Genomic DNA, 18549 nt, shown 5'->3' on the forward strand with positions numbered 1-18549 from the left:
ATATTTTAAAAAAGAATACTATTTCATGGTTTGTTTGGTTTTTTCTTTTTTAAAAGGAGCAGGGTGTGGAGTTTGATGAATAAGAGGTTTTACTATCTTAATAATCTGTCTTCCTTAATTGGCTCAACACTGGCTCTGGCTCACTTTCACAGGCTACTCACTGGAATCACAGTGGTCCACACAGCGGGGGACTCTCCAGGTAGCAAAGAAGCTGGACACCTGCATCCAATGGGCAATAATCCAGAAGTTACCATGAGCTAGTAAATTCACCTCTCTAGTTCTCAGTGACCTTACCATACACTCAGAGTAGTATTATTAATTCAGAGGCTGTTGTAAAGATTTAAAATATGACAATTAACAATCTGGACCAAGAGGCACATTACAAAGTGAACTGGGAGAGAGGTGGGAGGGGAGGGAGGAAAATGTGCATCAAGGAATGAATGAAAACCCAACGTTTCAGAAAGCTTTCATTTAAATCACTATAAAAAAAGAAAATACATATAAAATGCTTAAGAATAGTTTCTGGATTAAAGAAAGTCTTTAGAAATAACAGTAGCTACTTCTTTAGAAATAACAGTAGCTACTATTACCATCATTTGCCACTATTATTTCCTACATTCAAACATGGCAGATGACTGTTTTGCCTCACTAGATGATGTGGGCCATTTAACACAGCAAAGTCTTCAATCTACCATTGTGGATGCACTGTTAATGAAATAAGTTACTTCTATGACCCTCTTCTATCAATTCCTAGGTATAAATGACATCTCATGAAGGAAGTGCATCTTAGCCTATTTTTTTCCACCCATCCAGTCTACAAACCTCTGACTCATTTGTATTAGGAAAGCACTCCATTAAGTTAGTGTTTATTTCATGTTCATATCTTCTTGACCATTTGCCTCCTGCTTCCTAGCCAATGTACTTCCTGAGATTAAAACTGGAGAAACTTACAGACAAATGAAACCAACTTCAGATGCTTTTTGATACAGAAACTAATGCTAAAAGAGTCTGAGACCAACAAGACAGTCTTGGAGAACAATGAGCTGCACCACAACCTTTATCCTCACTGTGTTGACAAGTCATCTTTTAAGCAGTTAATAGAAAGAAGAAGCAGTGCTCAAATTCTCTCTCCCTATACGGTCTCAGGATAAGTTTCAAGACAGTACAGTAATTAGGTGCTGTGATCTCTCTCTCTCTCTCTCTCTCTCTCTCTCTCTCTCTCTCTCTCTCTCTCTCACACACACACACACACACACACACACACTACAAAATATCAACTAGAAAAATACAGACTAGAAGTTAGCATGAGTATTTTTCATCTGAACCCAATTTATAGAAGTCTGACTTTTGATTCCAAGCTAGCAAGAAGACTTTTCCTTATGACACATACTCATCCTCCCTACTCCTTCTCATCCCCTCCCCTTGTACCTCAGAAGCATCTCTTCAGCTTTCACCAGGTACCATTTCCCACAGGGGCCCCAGTTCAAGATGAAGCAGCAAGAGGCTGAACTACCTTGAGCGTGCAAAGGAGTGCATTCCCCAGCCCTGCCTCTTACCTGCAGAATCCACCTCATCGGCAGGCATGCTCTGGGTCGAAGCTGGGTCGGGGTCCTTGACTCCATGCACTTGAGCAGCTTCTTCCTGATTTGTCAAAAATGCAGAGCACAGATCAGATTCGAGGGCATGGAGTTTCAGCAAGGAATTCTGCCAGCAAAAGCAGAACATAAGGCTAGCTCTAAAAATGCCTACAGCCCAGCTGTGGGTCTTCAACTCCTCGCAACACTTTCTCCCGCGCTGGGCAGGGGGAGGGTCCGTGACCACAGCTCCTGCAGGGAAAGGACTGGCTGAAAGGGAATCAGGTACTTGCTATTCCATATGCAAGCCTCAGATTCTGCCTCATCCGAATCCTAACATATAGAGACGGTCTGTGACACATGAGACTGGTGATTTCGTCAGCAAGAGACGCTGCACTCAGAGAACTAATCTGAGGTTTCTGCTTCCCAGGCGCTTGAGGCTTTACGCTTTGCAAGTGTTTCATTCATTGTGCTGACATCAGGACCAGATGTCATTAGGCCCCTCCCAGGCTACCATTCATAAAAGCCATTGCCTCCCCCTCTGCAAAGCCTGCAGTGGACCGCAGAGCATAAAGAGTTACTGCTGCAGAGGGCGCCTGGCTTCTGGGAGGGGCTTCGGGACCCTCTTCTCTGCATCTGGATGTGTGTGTGTGTGTGTGTGTGTGTGTGTGTGTGTGTCTTCCTAAAGTTACTTCTCTCTCACGGGATCACTGCAGCTGCCTTTTATCAAGAAAGCAGAGTCAAGAGATGACCTTGGTCACTGAGGGAGAAGCAATTTTTCTTCCACAGCCCCCAGCACAACCTCCCACTGGTCCCCTTCATTTCTCATTTACAACCTCTCCCGTGATTCTTAATAAGAGCAAAGTCATACAGCCTGACGCATGCATCCTGCGTGATGCAGACGCCCAGCAAATGAATCCCCCTGACCAGGTGTAAGTGAGTCACCCCGCGTCCGGGGCCGGAGCAGCTCCCACACAGCAGAGGCGCTGCAGGTCTCAGCAGCTCCTCCAGCAGCCAGGCACCGGCACAAACGATCACCTGCACCAGAGCCATCAGTTCTTGCCTTACTATGACTTCGGGACACACACACACCGACTTCTGCTCACATCACAAGCTCCATACATCCTAATATCCTCACTCCTTATACCCAGCCCCACACATATGGCCTCACATCCTACACTACACACACACAGAACTGCCCCAAACCATCCCACACACACCCACATTCACACCCTCACATCTTACCCCACTCACACATCTTCGCATACACACCCAGGTACCCCTCCACACCATTGTCCCCCACACCCTCACACCCTACTCTTCCACACTCACACATATACCCTCACACTCTATCCTCCACAAAACACACCGTATCTCCCCAAACCCTCTCACACCCACCCACATTAATACCCACATACTCCGTCCCCACATACACAATCTCACACCTTACTCCTCCATATACGCCCATATGTGCTCTCATATCCTATTCCCCACACCCTCATACCCTACCCCACACCATTTTCACAATCCACCGGCCCATACATCATCACACTTACTCCACACACATCCATACGTGCCCTCATACCTACCCACACACAAACACCCTCATCACACTCCACCCTCATCCACCTACCCTTACACTTTACTTCCGTAAACACCCATACTCTACACACACACCCCCTCTTACCCTTCCCCCACATATTCTTCCTCCAGCCCCATAGTTACTCACCACCCATCCTCTACCCTCACATTCTACACCCCACCTGACCACTCCCACGGTTCCAGTCCCTACCCCACACAGTGACTCACATCTTACCTTAACCTAATTATCTACTCTCCCAAAACCTGACATTTCTACTGCTCCTCTTCATACAATACTCAACCACAAACACATATCTGCATGAATAGGTGACACCTGTTCATACCTCATTCATCTGTTAATGAGAGAAAATGCTACTTCACAGCAGTGTTTTAAGAGCTGCTCACTGAAGAATGCCTTAACTTGGTTGTCTCTTGTCACTTCTGAAAGCAGCAGGTGTCTACACAAGCTCCAGGGCGCTCCTCTACCGGCTTAGAGCTGGACTCGATGCATCACAGGCCCCTCCGTGCTCAGGGCTGTGACTTGAGGTCCCCTGGCACAGATGAGCCACTAGATTTTCCCAGCAGCTGAGTGTCGGAAGAAGAGGCGGAAGTGGTCCACAGGGGTGCAGAAGGGGCAAAGACATCAAGTTTCTGGAAGGATTTCATGACCAAACAGCTGGGAGGCCAACACACAGACTCCAGCAAAGTTTCTACCAGAAGACCTTGGAAATCAGAGTGACTCTCAAAATGAGCAAAATCCTTAAGAAAATGAAGTCCAGTCCCTCTCTTCAACTGGTACCAGAAGCCTCTCTCCTATTCATATGAACTCTTTATTCTACGGAAAAATGGGCGGGGTTAGGGCAGAGACTGCTTCTTCCTACAGACCCAGAAGAGAATTTCAGCTCTGCTCTGCATTCATCTGACTTTGGGTAAGGATCTTGGCTATTTCAAGCTTTTATTTCCTCATCTGTAAAAGGAAAGGTCAGTAATAGCAATAATGACAACTGCTTTGTAGTAATAACAATAATGACAACTGCTTTAACGCTAAGAATTAAAAGAGGAAAGTCAAGAAACACATTTTGCACAGCGTCAGCACACGGCAAACACTCAAGGACTGCCTGCCAAGGTCATTTCTCATTTCTCGAGTCCCTGGAGGCTCCTGCAAAGAGCGTAGGTCTTGCGAGCGAGACCACCCTCTACAGCAAATCTGAGACCTACGCTCGTCACTTCACCTTCCAGAACCTCACTTTCTTCATCAGCCAAGCAAGGATCTCAGGCTACAAAGCTTCTAAGTTCTCTTCCCACATGAAAGAAGAGCAAAACAACTGCGGATAGACTGAAGGTTGATGTACAGAATCTGACACCCACCAAGTGGGTGCTTGAGCAGGTTTGTGGGGCTAAACTACATGTCCATGAATCACAAATAGCAAAGAAAATGAAATAATACTCCCTGCACAGATTATGCTGTGGTTCCTATTCAGAGACATCCGGAACCTCACAAGGAAACAGTATAATATCTGGGACCAAGCTAGAAATATTGCTGGTAATATTTTTATCCATCCTCCCCCTGCCATCTTCTCTTTCATGTGTATTTCAAGGCAAAAATAAGACTCTCAGCGTCAAAGAAGGTTCTTGACATGGCTGGCATATTCCCTCTGAGGCGCTAGAGAGAATGAAGCTTAAAGAGAACTAAGCTTAAAAGAAGAAGAGAATTGGGAATTGGGAATTGGAGTATGAGGGACTTGGTGAAGTTCCGGAAAGAAAAGCTTCTTTTGGAGATAGAACAGCAGTAGAACAGCTTTGCTGTTGAGTAGGTTCTGGTCCTTAGCAACCTTTCACCGAGTTTCTTAGGCTGAGGATCTTTAGAGGAGAAGATTGCCCATCTTTCTCCTGAGGAGTCACTGGTGGATTCAGCCTTTCAGTCACCAGCCCAACATGTTACCCACTACACCACCAGGGCTCCTTTTCAAGCAGAAGGGGAAACAAACAAACAAAAAATCGAAACAAAACTGGAAACTAAGGAAAAGCACAAGGAGTGAAAGACACTACAGACCTTGTATACCCCTCCCCACTGTACACCACCCCATGGCCTGTGGACAGCTGATGCTCAGCAGTAAAGGGCACTCGGTACGGAAGAGTCCAAGGAGGGACACTGCTTGATCAAGTTGGAACCGGATGAACCCAAGGCAGATTAGGGTGGAGGTGGAGACCTACCTCTGCACAACCTGTGCCATAAACATGGATGTCCTTCTAGTGGATAACAAGAATGGTAACCCATTCAAGGCTGAGAACTGTGGAGCTCTCTGACCCCCAGAAGGCCACAGACAGCCCATGCCACCTTGGTTCCTGATCCTGTGCAAGCGTTATATCACAACGCACCCTGGATGCTAAGATGCAGCTATGAACCCACAGCACTAAACTAGACTTATATGGGCCGCTTTATCAGGGTTGTTCAGTCCTGTGGAGAGACAGCTAACATACAAGCAAAAATGCCAGGAAAATAATGACAGTTGCTATTGTCATATAGGTATTGTCACAGACTGCCTCACTATTCAATTATGTGTGTGGTTTATCGGCCTTTACGGGTAGGCCATGCTTTCCCTCAGCAGGAAAATGAAGAAGGAAAAGGGATGTCTGTGGTATTACTGCTACCTCAGTCCAGCCGTCATCTTACAAAGACTTTCTGCTCCCTGTGAACCTGCCCACGGCTCATCTTTTGAAACCAGGATGCTATCATTTCCCAAGACTTACTTCCAAAGTTTCTGTGAATGGATATGCAGGGAAATGGAGTAAAGGCTAATGAATCCTCTAAGGAACAACTAGCTCTCCCTCCCCAAATCTCCTTTCCAATTTTAGGACAAAAGCAGAGGGATGTCCATGAAACCTACCTGACGTTTATCTAAAGCTATTTTTTCTCCTTAACATAATGGAGAAAAGTCTATTTGTTTTAGAAAAATACTCGTTTTCTCTCCTCTGCAATTAGCCAGGTTCCACTTTAGAGCCACTGGAACAGAACACCTACACAGGCTGGACTGGTAAGTATTATTTTAAGATAATGTCACCTACAACTTACCAGCGACAGGACAGGAGTCACTTGCATTTAGTTCCTTGGAAAGGTTTGGTGCCCATTCCACCCCTCGCCCATCCAAGAGCTGCATACAAATAGATGGTCCTGGTGGTTATGTGGCAGTTCTGTAGGAAAGAGCTAACAACGTATGCTAAATTGGGATGGTTCATTGCAAAGCTTTAGTTTGCAATAGGAACATTTGTATAAAGCTTAACGAGTAATCAAGAAAATGAGGATTTACCGAGAATTCTTCAGATTCCAGAATTAAAATAGAATTTTAGTCACTTACAAAGGAATGAAACAGACTTTAATATGTGCAGTTGACTGAAAGGATAGATTATATTATAGATAGGGAAGTACTGTCCACCCTCGCATTTATGTAGGGTTTTTTGTTTGTTTCTTGTAGTAATATTTTGTAGTCTTTTTCGTATTATATCTCTAACTAAGTTTATTCCTCATAAGATTCCTAGACTTTTTGGTAGCTACTATAAGTTATATTTTATTTTTCAGAGATCTCTTTGTTAGTATAGAGAAGTACAACTAAATTTGTGTGCTGATCTTGGACACAGATATTTTACTAAACACTTCAAGTAGCTTTAGTAGTTTCCTTGTTGAGTCTTTGGGGGTTTTAACGCATAAGATCCTCTCATCAGAAAATAGAAATAGTTTGACTTTGCTCTTAACCAGTTTGAGGCCTTTTATTCCATTTTTGCCTCACTGCTCTGACTGGGACTCTCAATACAATGTTGAAAGGAAGTGGTGATAGAGGCTATCCTTGTCTGTTCCCATCCAAAAAGGAAAAGCTTTCAGTTCGTCCAGTTGAGAATGATGCTGGACTCTGGGTTTGTTTATAAGCCATCATTTAGTTCAGGAATTTCTCTTTTACTTCTGTTTTACACAGAAAAAAAATTCCAATCATAAAGCGATGTTGGATTTTAGAAATTTTCTGCATGATTTAATCATGTGACTATTTTCCTTTGCTTTATTTATATAGAGTTTTATTTATTTATTTTTAATTTTTTTAACCCTACATATCCGGTATGAGTTACATGTGGTTGTGATATTTTATTCTTTTGACATGTTGTAGGATTCTATTGGCTAGGATTTTGTTGAGAATTATTGCTTTTCTGTTCATAAGGCATACATCTGTAATTTATTTTTTAGTAGTGTCTTTCCCTAGCTTTGGAATCAGTCAGTAATTATTTCATAAAATGAGTTCAGGGGTATTCTATCAATTTCTTTATCCTGGAATAGTTTGAATAGAAATGGTCTTAGTTCTTCTGAGAATATTTGGCAGAATTCTGCAATGAGGCATCTGAGCCAAATTTCTGATTGTTGTTAGGAGTTGGGTTTTGGTTGTTTTTTTCTTTTTCCTCAAGATTTGTTAAAATATTTCCTTTTTTTTTATAGGTGTGTTTACATTTTCTCCTTCAATCTATGTTAGTAGATAGGTAATATGTTTCAGAAATGTGTCCATTTATTTTCTAGATTATCAAATTTGTTAGAGTATATTTATCATTTTTATTATACTTGGTTCTATTGTTAACACTGTCCACTGAAATTCTATTCATTCTATTTGCATCTTCTTTTTCTTTTCTTCTGTTAAATTTTCCACGGTTTGTCAGTATCATCAAATATTCAAAGAATAAACTTTTATGCATTCTTTCTATTGTATTTCTAACTTTGTTTCATTTATTTGCTATAATCTTTACTATTTATTCTAGAGACTATAGGCTATTTTCTTGTTCATTTTCTTATCAGAGTTAGGGTACTGATTTTGAGTCTTTCATTTTATCTTTCTTTTTTCTTGTTTGTTTTTAGTGTGTACATGTATACCCATAACTTGACCTCTTAGCACTGCTTTTGCTGTGTTCCAAAGGTTTTTGTACGCTGTGCTTTCATTCTTGTTCAATTTTGGGATTTAAAAAATTTTTTTCATTTTTTTCTGTTACCTCATAGCTTTCAGCAGATGTTATTTCATTTCCATGGGTTTTATTCTTCTCCCTTATGTTATTAATGGATTCTAAATTTATAACATTGTGATCCAAGAGTATTTTCTGTACTATTTTGATGATTTAGAATTCATTAAGGCTTCTTTTAAGGCATAGATGTGATTTATTTGGAGAAAGATCTTTCTGTATAGGAAAAGAATGTCTATTGCATTTTTGTTGAGAAGAGTATTTTGTAAATACCTATAAGGTCAAGTAGGTTGACTGCATTATTAAGAAAATCTACATGTTTACCGATTTTCTGTCTGTTTGTTCTGTCCATCAGAAATAGTGTGTTGAAGTCTCCTACTATTATATTGGAGATGTTTATTTCTCTTCACAACTCTGTTATTGTTGGTTTTATATCTTTTATTTATTTGTAAGTTGTTGGTTTTTTGTTTTGTTTTTCCTTTTCAAAATTTTGGTATTTATTAGGGAAGTCAAAAGGCTATATAATTCAGGTTGGCAGCAGGATAAAATCAGTCAAGACAGCTTCCAAAATATGCTCACAGGCACCTGGGTCTTTAGTCTCCTGGCTTTAGGCCAGTGTTGCAAAGCTTAGTCCTGACAGTTCTGGTGTCTCTCCCCTCCCAGGTGCTCCAACAAACTTGGACAAAAGTTCTGAGCTCTGGTTCCACGTGGGGCAGCAACTCAAAGGTCAGCTCTCTCTCATGTCAGGTCTCTGGTTCTTTGCTCTAGCTGCTGTTCTTATAGGCCCTGGTCTGAACGGCACAGGACTCTTTGGCTCCAAGCATCTGCACTTTGCAATCTCTGCTGCTTCTTTGCTAGTGGTTAGAGTCTCAATTTCTGGTACGGAATCAACACAACCTAATGGCAAGACTAGCCAATCCCCTTGGGAACAAACCAACATGTTGCATTGACGTGTCCCTGCCTATCCATGTGGCAAAGTCAAAGTCAATGGCTAGGAAACCCACTTTGAGCAATAAACCCTTGACATTACAGATCACCCTCTGGCTTTTCTAGCCATTAACTTTCATATCTGAAGAATTAATTTTCCCCTTACAATCATCCTACTAATAACTACATTTGTGAAAGCATGTAAGCCAGCTATTTCATGCCTCATGCCTTAATATTCCCATTTTAGATAGCCGTTTCTGATTTTCCAATCTCTAGCAATCTCTGAGGGAACAAGCAAAGTCCAGTCTAGAGCAAGCCATCAGGTTGCAACAATCAACATTAGCTCACAGAACGGAACATCTTCTCTTATTCTGGTTGGATTCTGGTCAATTCATCCCAAATCATCTACGGCTAGGTCCAAAGAGGCATCAGTCACAAATTCACACTACTCTCTATTCCAGACCAACTGCTATCTTCACTTGGCTTTAGTCCCCATATAGAGCCAAGTCAACAAGCCAGAGTTTCTCATGACTTCTTGCTCAAACCAGAAACCCTTTTTCACTTACCCATATACCTGTGCATGCTAGATTGACAGACTTGAAGGAACATGTTCAAGTTTAGCTTGCGTCTTCATTTCTGCATGTCTCCTGCTTCCACTCCAGTGGATTCAGGTGACCCTGATAAGTGAGCATACTCACTAGCTCCCTTTAACTTCAAGTCCTGGAAGGAGGCTCTCTGATGATGGTCACCAAGTTTACCCTACCCCTCAGAACCTAAACAGCTTGTTCAAGTGTTGACAAATCTGTCTCCTCTCTCTCTCTTTTTTTTTCTCTCTCTCCCCCCTCTTTCCTTCTTTTCTTTCCTTTCAAATGTGAATCCCTTCAATCAAAAGTAAAAAATGCGACTACAAATCCACTCAAATGCAAATCTCCTCAAAGCACTGAGTAAGACTTACTCTTTCTTCTAGACTAAGCCCCAGCACCCACTACCATATTCTACTTTCACCAAGCTTATCTCCAGGGAAAATCTTGCAATTTTGTACTTGCAATAAAAGTTCTGACCAAAGGGGGAATTACATTCTTTCAAAATCTAAAATATCCAGTATTCATTTATATCATACATCTTTCTTTCCCCCTTCCATTTTTATTTGCTTGCATATAATTATCCATACACATTGTGCTTCATTCGTGTACACTGTCTTCATGATATTAATGTACAATCATTGCATTTTATATAATGAATTACTGTTGATCTATGTCAATGATCACCTTGTTTTTTCAAGTCCCCACTGAATCTTTCTTCTTCCTTTACCCCATCCCCAGTTCATGAACCTCTGCTATCCTAGTGACTTTCTCCCCTTCCCCTTTGGAACATTTATAAATATCTTTCCTCTATCCCTTTTGAACATTTATACAAGACATTGGGTAATATTGCTATTTTCACAATCGTGGTCTTATGTAGTATTTGCCCTTACATATCTGAGTAATTTCACTACTCATAATGCTCTCTAGAAATGTTATATAGTAGTTTAGAAAATCATTGGTCCTTAATGCTATATAGTATTCCATTGTGTGAATGTACCACAATTTCTCAATCCATTTGTTTGTTGATGGTCATTAGATTTTTCTCTATTTTCTTGCTTATTGTGAATAAAAGAGCTTTAAAAAAGAAAACTACAAAACACTACTGCAACAAACAATTAGACACCTAACTAATTTGAAAAATATTCCCTGTTTATGAATTGGAAGATCTAGCAGTCATGAACAGGGAATATTTTTCAAATTAGTGAAATTACCAAAAGCAATCTACAGATTCAATACAATCTCAATACAGATACCAAATTCATTCTTCAGGGAGATAAAAAAAGGCAATTTCCAGTTTGATTTGAAAAGGAAAAAGACTAGAAAAAGCTAAGCTCTTCTGAAAAAAATAAAAATTCAAACATGAAGCATCATCTCATTCCCTGATCTCAAAACCTACTACTCAGCTGTAGTAATCAAAACAGTATGGGATGGTACAATGACAGACACATAAATCAATGGAATAGAATTGAGAACCCAGAAATCAGCCCACCAACCTACGGTCAACTGATATTCAACAAGGAAACAAACTCCATTAAATGAGGAAATGACAATCTCTTCAACAAATGGTGATGGCAAAATTGGACATCAACACACAGAAAACTGCAACAGGGTCTAAATCTTACATCATACACAAAAACCAACTCAAAGTGAATCAGAGACCTAGAAGTAAGTCCCCAAACCATAAAGATCATAAGAGACAAATGGAAACACATTTAGAAGCTAGCTTATGGCATAAGTAGGCTAGCAAACATAGCAAAAAATACACTACCAGGAGAAAATAAAACTGATTAATTTGACCTTCTTAAAATCAAATCTCTGTGTGCATCAAAAACGTTGTTCAATGGACTATAAAGAAACTATACAGACTGCGGAAAACATTTGGCAATGACATTCAGACAAGGATCTCATCACTAAATTTTACAGGGTACTACAGGGCCTCCACAAGGAAATATTGATAGCCTAATCACAAAATGGGCAAAAGACATGAAAAGACTCTTTACAAAGGAGGACTTTCAGATGACCAACATACATGTGAAGAAGTGTTCAAAATCACTATCAATTATGTTGTTGTTGTTGTTAAGTGACGTCGAGTCTCAGGCGACTCATAGCGACCCTATGAAGGAGAGTCCTTGACGCCTGGGTGTCTTTCATCCTCTCTCCAAGTTCATAGGGTTTCCGAAGGCAAGCTATTATGGAAGTGGATGCCACTCCTCCTTCCACGCTTGTTTAATCGGGGAGCTCCACCCCACACTGTCCATATTGGGTAGCCAACCATTAATGCATTTGACACATCCGTGTCACAGTGTTCAGCCTCACAGCAACCACAAGTGACCGTGGGACGGCAACTTGTACACCAGGGCTTTATGACCTAGAGGAATGTCTGAACAAAAACAATGATTATGGCCATCTGTCTCCTCCCTCCTCTTCTCCTTTTGGGCTTGAAGCCGCTCTGCCTTCAACCCAAGGCCAAGCGTGGCTTCCCTGGCTCCTGGAGGCAGAGTCGCCTTTCTCCAGAGACCGCCACAACACAACACAACACAACACAACACAACTCCCACATACACAGCATCATCCTCTCTGGCCAAAGGATCATAGCCACCTGGGTGGAGCAAACCTGGGTGATTATGGCCATCTATCTTTGTATTTCTTGATAGTAGGGAAGTTTCCTGCTAGCAGTTTTCAATAATGCTCTTTGAGAGTTGGGTTGCCCCCTTCCTCTTGTTCTGGATCTACACAAACATCTTTGCATAGTCAATAAAGAACAAATATTTCTTTATTCTTCTGGTGTTCTTTATTTTGATTTAGAATCTCTCTGACATCAGCAATGTTATCCTTGGCACCACGGCTTCTTCTAAATTCTGCTTGAACTTCTGGTAGTTTCCTATCTTTGTACTGTTCTAGCCATTTTTGAATGATCTTCAGTTTGCATGTGATATTAATGATATTGTTCAACAGCTTACACATTCAGTTGGATCATCTTTCTTGGGAATGGGGACAAATATGGACCTCTTCCAATCCATTGACTACACAGCTGTCTTTCAAATTTCCTAGCATAGATTGATGAGCACATCCAAGGCTGCATATGTTAACTGAAGGAAGTCAACTGGTATCCCATTGATTCCTGAGCCTTTATTTTTGGCCAATGCTTTCAATGCAGCTTCTGCTACCTCCTTCATTACCTTTGGCTCCTGTTCATATGGTACTTCCTGAAATTTTTCCGTGTCAGTCAGTTCTTTCAGGTATAGTGATTCCGTGTATCCCCTCCATCTTCTTTTGATGCTTTTTTGGGTCATTCAATATATTGCCTATAACATCTTTCAACATTGCAACATAAAGTTTCATTTTGGTTTTCAATTTTCTTAGCTTGAGAAGAGTGAGTTCTTCCCTTTTTATTCTCCAATTCCAGTTCTCTGCACATTCCTTTACAACATTTTGCTTTGTCCTCCCAAGCTGCCCTTTGAAGTCGTCTGTTCCATGCCTTTACTTGGGCATGTTTTTGTCTTGGCTTACTGATGCTCCAGTGTAATTTTTAGAGACTCTTCTAACCAATTTAGATTTTTTCCTTTTCTTCTGTTTTTATAACGACCTTTTGCTTTCTGCATTGATGATATCCTTGTTATCATCCCACCATTCATATGGTCTTAGATCACTGGTGTTCAGTGCCTCAAACCTATTCCTAAGATGATCTTGAAATTCAGATGGAATTGATTCAAGATCATATCTTAGTTCCTGTGGATTTAGTGATTATGCAAAAGCATTTGACAATGGGTGTCATAACAAGCTGTGGCTGACATTGAGAAGAATAGGAATCCCAGAGTACTTAATTGTGTTCATGCAGAACCTATACTTGGACCCTGTTGTCTGAACAGATCAAGGGAACACTGCAAAGTTTAAAACTGAGAAGAGTGTGTCAGGGTTGTATTCTCTCTTCATACCTATTTTGCATGCTGAGCAAATTATCTGAGAAGCTGGACTCTATGAGGAGGAAAGTGGCATCAGAATTGGAGGGACACTCATCAGTAACCTATGTTATACAGAAGACACAATCTTGTTTGCTGAAAGTGAGGAGGACTTGAAGCATTCATTGCAGAGGATCAAGGAATGCAGCTTTTGGTATGGAGTGCATCTCAGGCTGGAGGACTGGGGGCAGACATCATAACTGCAGGACTAAAGGAACTTTGTTAACACTGCCTAAACCATGCAACTGAAAGTTAAAGGTCTGCAAGCATGCTTGAGAAGCTATTTGGACTGAGGAAATACATTCTGCTGCAAACCTAAATTATAGTCTGTTAATAAAACCCATAACTGTGAAAAATAAGTATTTACAACCTTGGAAATCTGATAGAGGGTCATTGTGAGTTCAAATAGACTCAATTTAAGTGGGATTGAGATGGATGGAGAGATAGATAGATAGATAGATAGATAGATAGATAGACAGATAGACATAGACAATTGATAGATGACAGACATTCTTATTTCAATTACCTATTAAGAGAAGGTTTATTAGTTCATTATTTTACTTACTTAATTCCATCATATTTGCCTGATTCTTTGTTAATTTGAAGTTACCTAAGACATTCCAAAGTTCTTGTGAGTAATTTTATTTTATGTTGGTTTCTTTCACTTTTGTTATAATTAGGAAAGCGGAATGAATACGCTTCTTTGCTTTTTAGATTGGCAAGCTTGGGATACTCTTCTCTTGTCTCTGGGTGGTTGGAGTAACATGTGAGAGTGTGGGCATGGGTCTCTGCTTGCTGGTTATGGAGAGCAGTTGTGAGTAGGTGTCAACCACCATCTGTCATTGATCCAGTGGTGGAGAAGCAAGTGGTATCACTCACATATTGTGCAAGGCAGTAGGTGGTAGGCATGTTAAGTATGGTGGACTAGTGGGGAAACATCATCTGCTTCTCTTTGGTTGGGAGTGGGAAAGGCAGATGAGAGAAAAGGGTAAAAAATAAAGTAAGAAGAAGAGGAAAGGGGATAAATAAACCACATAGAAAGTAGAGGAGAAAGTTAGGGGAAAGAGATTTAAAAGAAAAAAAGAAGACGACAAAAAGTGAAATACCAAAAACAACATGGATGATACTTCTACAGTTGCCCTAACATCTCAGATGCAGTGGTGTCAGGAGGCCATCACGTGATATGGAGAAGCACATCCCCCTGAGATGGAATAGAAGCCTAATATATGCTCCACACCTGTGTGCATCTCTGACAGTCAATAACCCAATGCTTGAATGGGTTCAGTCCTGTTACGAGAACACGAGAGAACCAGGCAAGTTTAGGGCGGCAGTTAGAACTGTCTTAGGTACCATCACAGGTATTTCCTTTCATTCAAATAATGCCATCTTAGGAAGAGCAGTCTTCTCCTAATTGTTAGATCCTTGTTATGTTCACTTTTAAAAAAGAAATAATTAAAAAATATAGCTCAGAGAAAATAAGACAATTATCAAGCACATTTTAGACCCATCTCCAAGTGATAAGACACTGATTTTCTAAAAATATATCTTATTAATAGCACAATGCTTTCTCTTTGTGGTTACTATGACTTATACCACATAAAAGCACAAGTACTGAGATGAATAAATGCTCAACTAACATGCAATCAAGATACTTTGATAATAATGGGTGAATGGAAAGCAAAAGTCGGGAACAGGGAAGAAGAATAAGTGATCAGAAAGCATGGACTTGGTGACAGAAATGAGGCCGGAGACAGAATGATAGACTTCTGTTCAATCAATGACCTATTCATTGTAAACACCTTTTTATAAGAAACATAAATGGCAACAATAAACACGGACTTCACCTGGTGGTCCACACAAGAATCACATTGAAATCGCTGGAGAAGCTCATTATCAGCTGTGAAAACTAGACCTGGTGTTGACTATAGAACAGTCTAGGTACTGGGTTAATGTGAGGAATTCACTCCTGTGGCATCCACTTCTGAAAGAGCTTACCTCTGGAAACCCTATGAACTCGGAGAAACGATGAAAGTTATACAAGTGTTCAAGTCTTTCATTCATAGGGTCGCTATGAGTCGCCTACGACTCAACCACATTTAACAACAACAAAGAGAGAGCTCAGTTGTCCTAATGGACAGAAAGGGAGGCTACCAAGCCCCCGTTTAATCTACAACCCCCAGGCCTGTCTTTAATTGTTTTTGGTCAAACATTCTTCTAGGTGGTATAGCAGTGGTCTATCGATTTGCTGTACGGAGGTAACTTGTGGTTGCTGTGATGTTAAACACTGTGACCCTGATGTGCCAAATGCAATACTGGTCACCCATGGCAGACAGTGTTTGGTGGAGCTCTCCAAAAAAAAAAAATCTTGGAAGCAGGAGTGTCATCCACTTCCAAAATAGCTTGCCTCTGGAAACCCTATGAACTTGGAGAAACAAAGAAAGTTATACAAGTGTTCAGGTCTTTTGTTCATGGGGTCACTATGAGTCATCTACGACGCGAAGTCATGTAACAAGAACAACCACACTGAGAAGGTATGGTGGGAAAAGCAGAAAAACACCACCTTGGTTACAGCTGATGGCTAAAGCCATCAGTTATCTAGTTCCCGCTCAGGCTCAGTCTAAGAACGAGGAACTCGATCCCAATTCCAGCATCTTTAATCACCACTCTAAAGCCTTTTCCTTCTATCTGGACCTCAGTTGAAACTACTAGGGCTTTCTGCTAGTGAGCTGTTCCATACCCCTTCACTGGCACACTTTTCTGTCTGCTGTCCATCATGCCACTAGACTTCCTATTTCCTTTGTTGCACTTTCCTCTCCTGGATACAGCCCATATTCTGCTCACCTTGTTTCATTCGCTTTCTGTCCAGTCTGTCTCAGTCTCAATGGGAATTCCATGAAATTGGCTTCTCATTGCCTGGGTGCACGGCCTTCTATTTCTCAAAATGGCCACACGCTGTGAGGCACTGCTTTGTCTCTCTCTGGTTATTATTTGCATTCTGTATCCTTTCCCAGTAAGGGTTTAGTCATTGTTTACGTTGGTGCTCAGAGTTCCAAAGTTATCCTGTATATGTGCTTGACTCAGTCATTCGGGTCTCACAAAAAGACTGGGTGTAGGGTGTCTCCAGGGTGCCATCTAGTCTTACGTCCTGTACTCTGGAGGTTCTTGATAAAACAATTGACTTCTTCTAACACTGATGAATGTAATAAAAAAAGTCAACTTCACCAGGTCTCTGTGGATATGGTACTTTGAGCTAATTCCACTTGAGACTGGATTGCTGTATCCCAGCATGTTTTGCCTCCAAGTTTAACTGAAAGGAGTTATTTTGGTTCTGCCCACTCCAGCTTCACTCAGATAGAGGAGACTAGCCCTTGCTTTCCTGCACTCCATAACAAAGAGATTCCATTAAAAGAACAAACAGCTCAAAGAGCCCTTTATTGACAAGAGGATTCAGGACTTAGACTGATTTCATCAGCACTCTTTTTAACAGGGACAATGTAGCTACAGTCTTAACAATAACACAAACCAATCTCCTTTCAGTCAAATAATGTCATCCTAGGAAGAGCAGTCACTTTCCTAATTATTAGATCCTTGTTATGTTCACTCTTAAAAAGAAACAAATATGTATCTCAAAGAAAATAAGACAGTAGTATAAACAAATTTTAAACCCAACTCCAAGTGTCTCTAGATAAAACACTGATTTTCTAAAAGCAGAATATATCTTATTTACAGTACAATGCTTTCTCTTTGTGATTGCTATGATATAAACCATATAAAAGCACAGGTACTAAGATGGATAAATCCTCAACTAACATTCAGTCAAGATACTTTGATAATAATGGGTGATTGGAATGAATGCAAAAGTTGGGAAAAAGGAAGAAGTATCAGCAGTTAGAAAGCATGAACTTGATGACAGAAATGAGGCTGGAGACAGAATAATAGAATTCTGTACAATCAATGACCTATCCACTGTAAACACCTTTTATAAGAAACATAAATGGCGACTATACACATGGACTTCACTTGATGGCCTACATAGATTATATCTGCAGAAGAGATCACTGCAGAAGTTAAATATCAGCTGTGAAAACTAGGCCACGTGCTGATTGTGGAACAGATAGTAACCTACTCACATGCAAGTTCAAACTAAAGCTAAAGAAAATCAAATAAAATCCTTACGAACCAAAGTTTGACCTCTAGTCTATTGCACCAGAATTTAAAGACATCTCAGGAACAGGTTTGACACCCTGACCATTAATGAGTGAATACAAGATGAGCTGTGGGAGGATATCAAGAATATCATTCATGAAGAATGCAAGTCATTTCAAAGACAGAGGAGAAGGAAAAAAACAAGATAAATGTCAGAAGAGGCTCTGGATATTGCACTAGGAGGAGGAGAAACCAAAGCAAATGGAAGAAATCAAGAAGTTAAGGTGCACACAGAAGATTTCAAAAGGCAGCATAGGAAGACAAAGCAAAATACTGAAATGTACAGGAGCTGGCGTCAGAAAATCAAAAAGGATGAACTCATTCGGTATTTCTTTTTCTTTATTTTTTTCTTTTTTTTTGTCTGAGCTATTTCTTATGCTGCAGGAAATGAAGAACAAATTCAAACCTTGAGTTACAATTCTTAAGGATGCTGAAAGTAGAATGTGGAGTGACCCAGGAACCATCAAAAAAAGATGAAAGAAGTATCCAGAGGCACTATGCCAAAAAGAATTGGCTGATACAGAAGAATTTAATGAAACAACAAATGTTGGTAAAAAACAAGATCCCAGGAATTGACGGAATACCAATTGACATATTTTAGCAAACAGATGCTTCCCTAGATGTCCTCACCAGGTTGTGCCAAGAAATCTAGAGGAAAACTATCTGGTCAACTGACTGGGAGAGATATGCATATTTATTCCCATTCCAAAAAAAAAGGTGACCCAACAGAGT

The 18549-nt window shown here is 40.6% G+C and overlaps 1 protein-coding gene across 4 annotated transcripts in view; it reads right to left on the minus strand.

The window, feature by feature from the left end:
- Positions 1-18549, minus strand: part of FAM13C (family with sequence similarity 13, member C) — a 181667-nt gene that overhangs the window by 43255 nt on the left and 119863 nt on the right. For all 4 annotated transcript variants that reach the window (XM_006895584.1, XM_006895581.1, XM_006895582.1 and 1 more), the window contains one exon: positions 1557-1641. In XM_006895584.1, coding sequence (XP_006895646.1) covers positions 1557-1641 — 85 coding nt within the window. The remainder of the gene's footprint in view (positions 1-1556; positions 1642-18549) is intronic.

This window comes from Elephantulus edwardii, unplaced genomic scaffold, assembly GCF_000299155.1.
Source record: "Elephantulus edwardii isolate Elephantulus edwardi_28Jun2011 unplaced genomic scaffold, EleEdw1.0 scaffold00170, whole genome shotgun sequence".
Taxonomy (NCBI): Eukaryota; Metazoa; Chordata; class Mammalia; order Macroscelidea; family Macroscelididae; genus Elephantulus; species Elephantulus edwardii.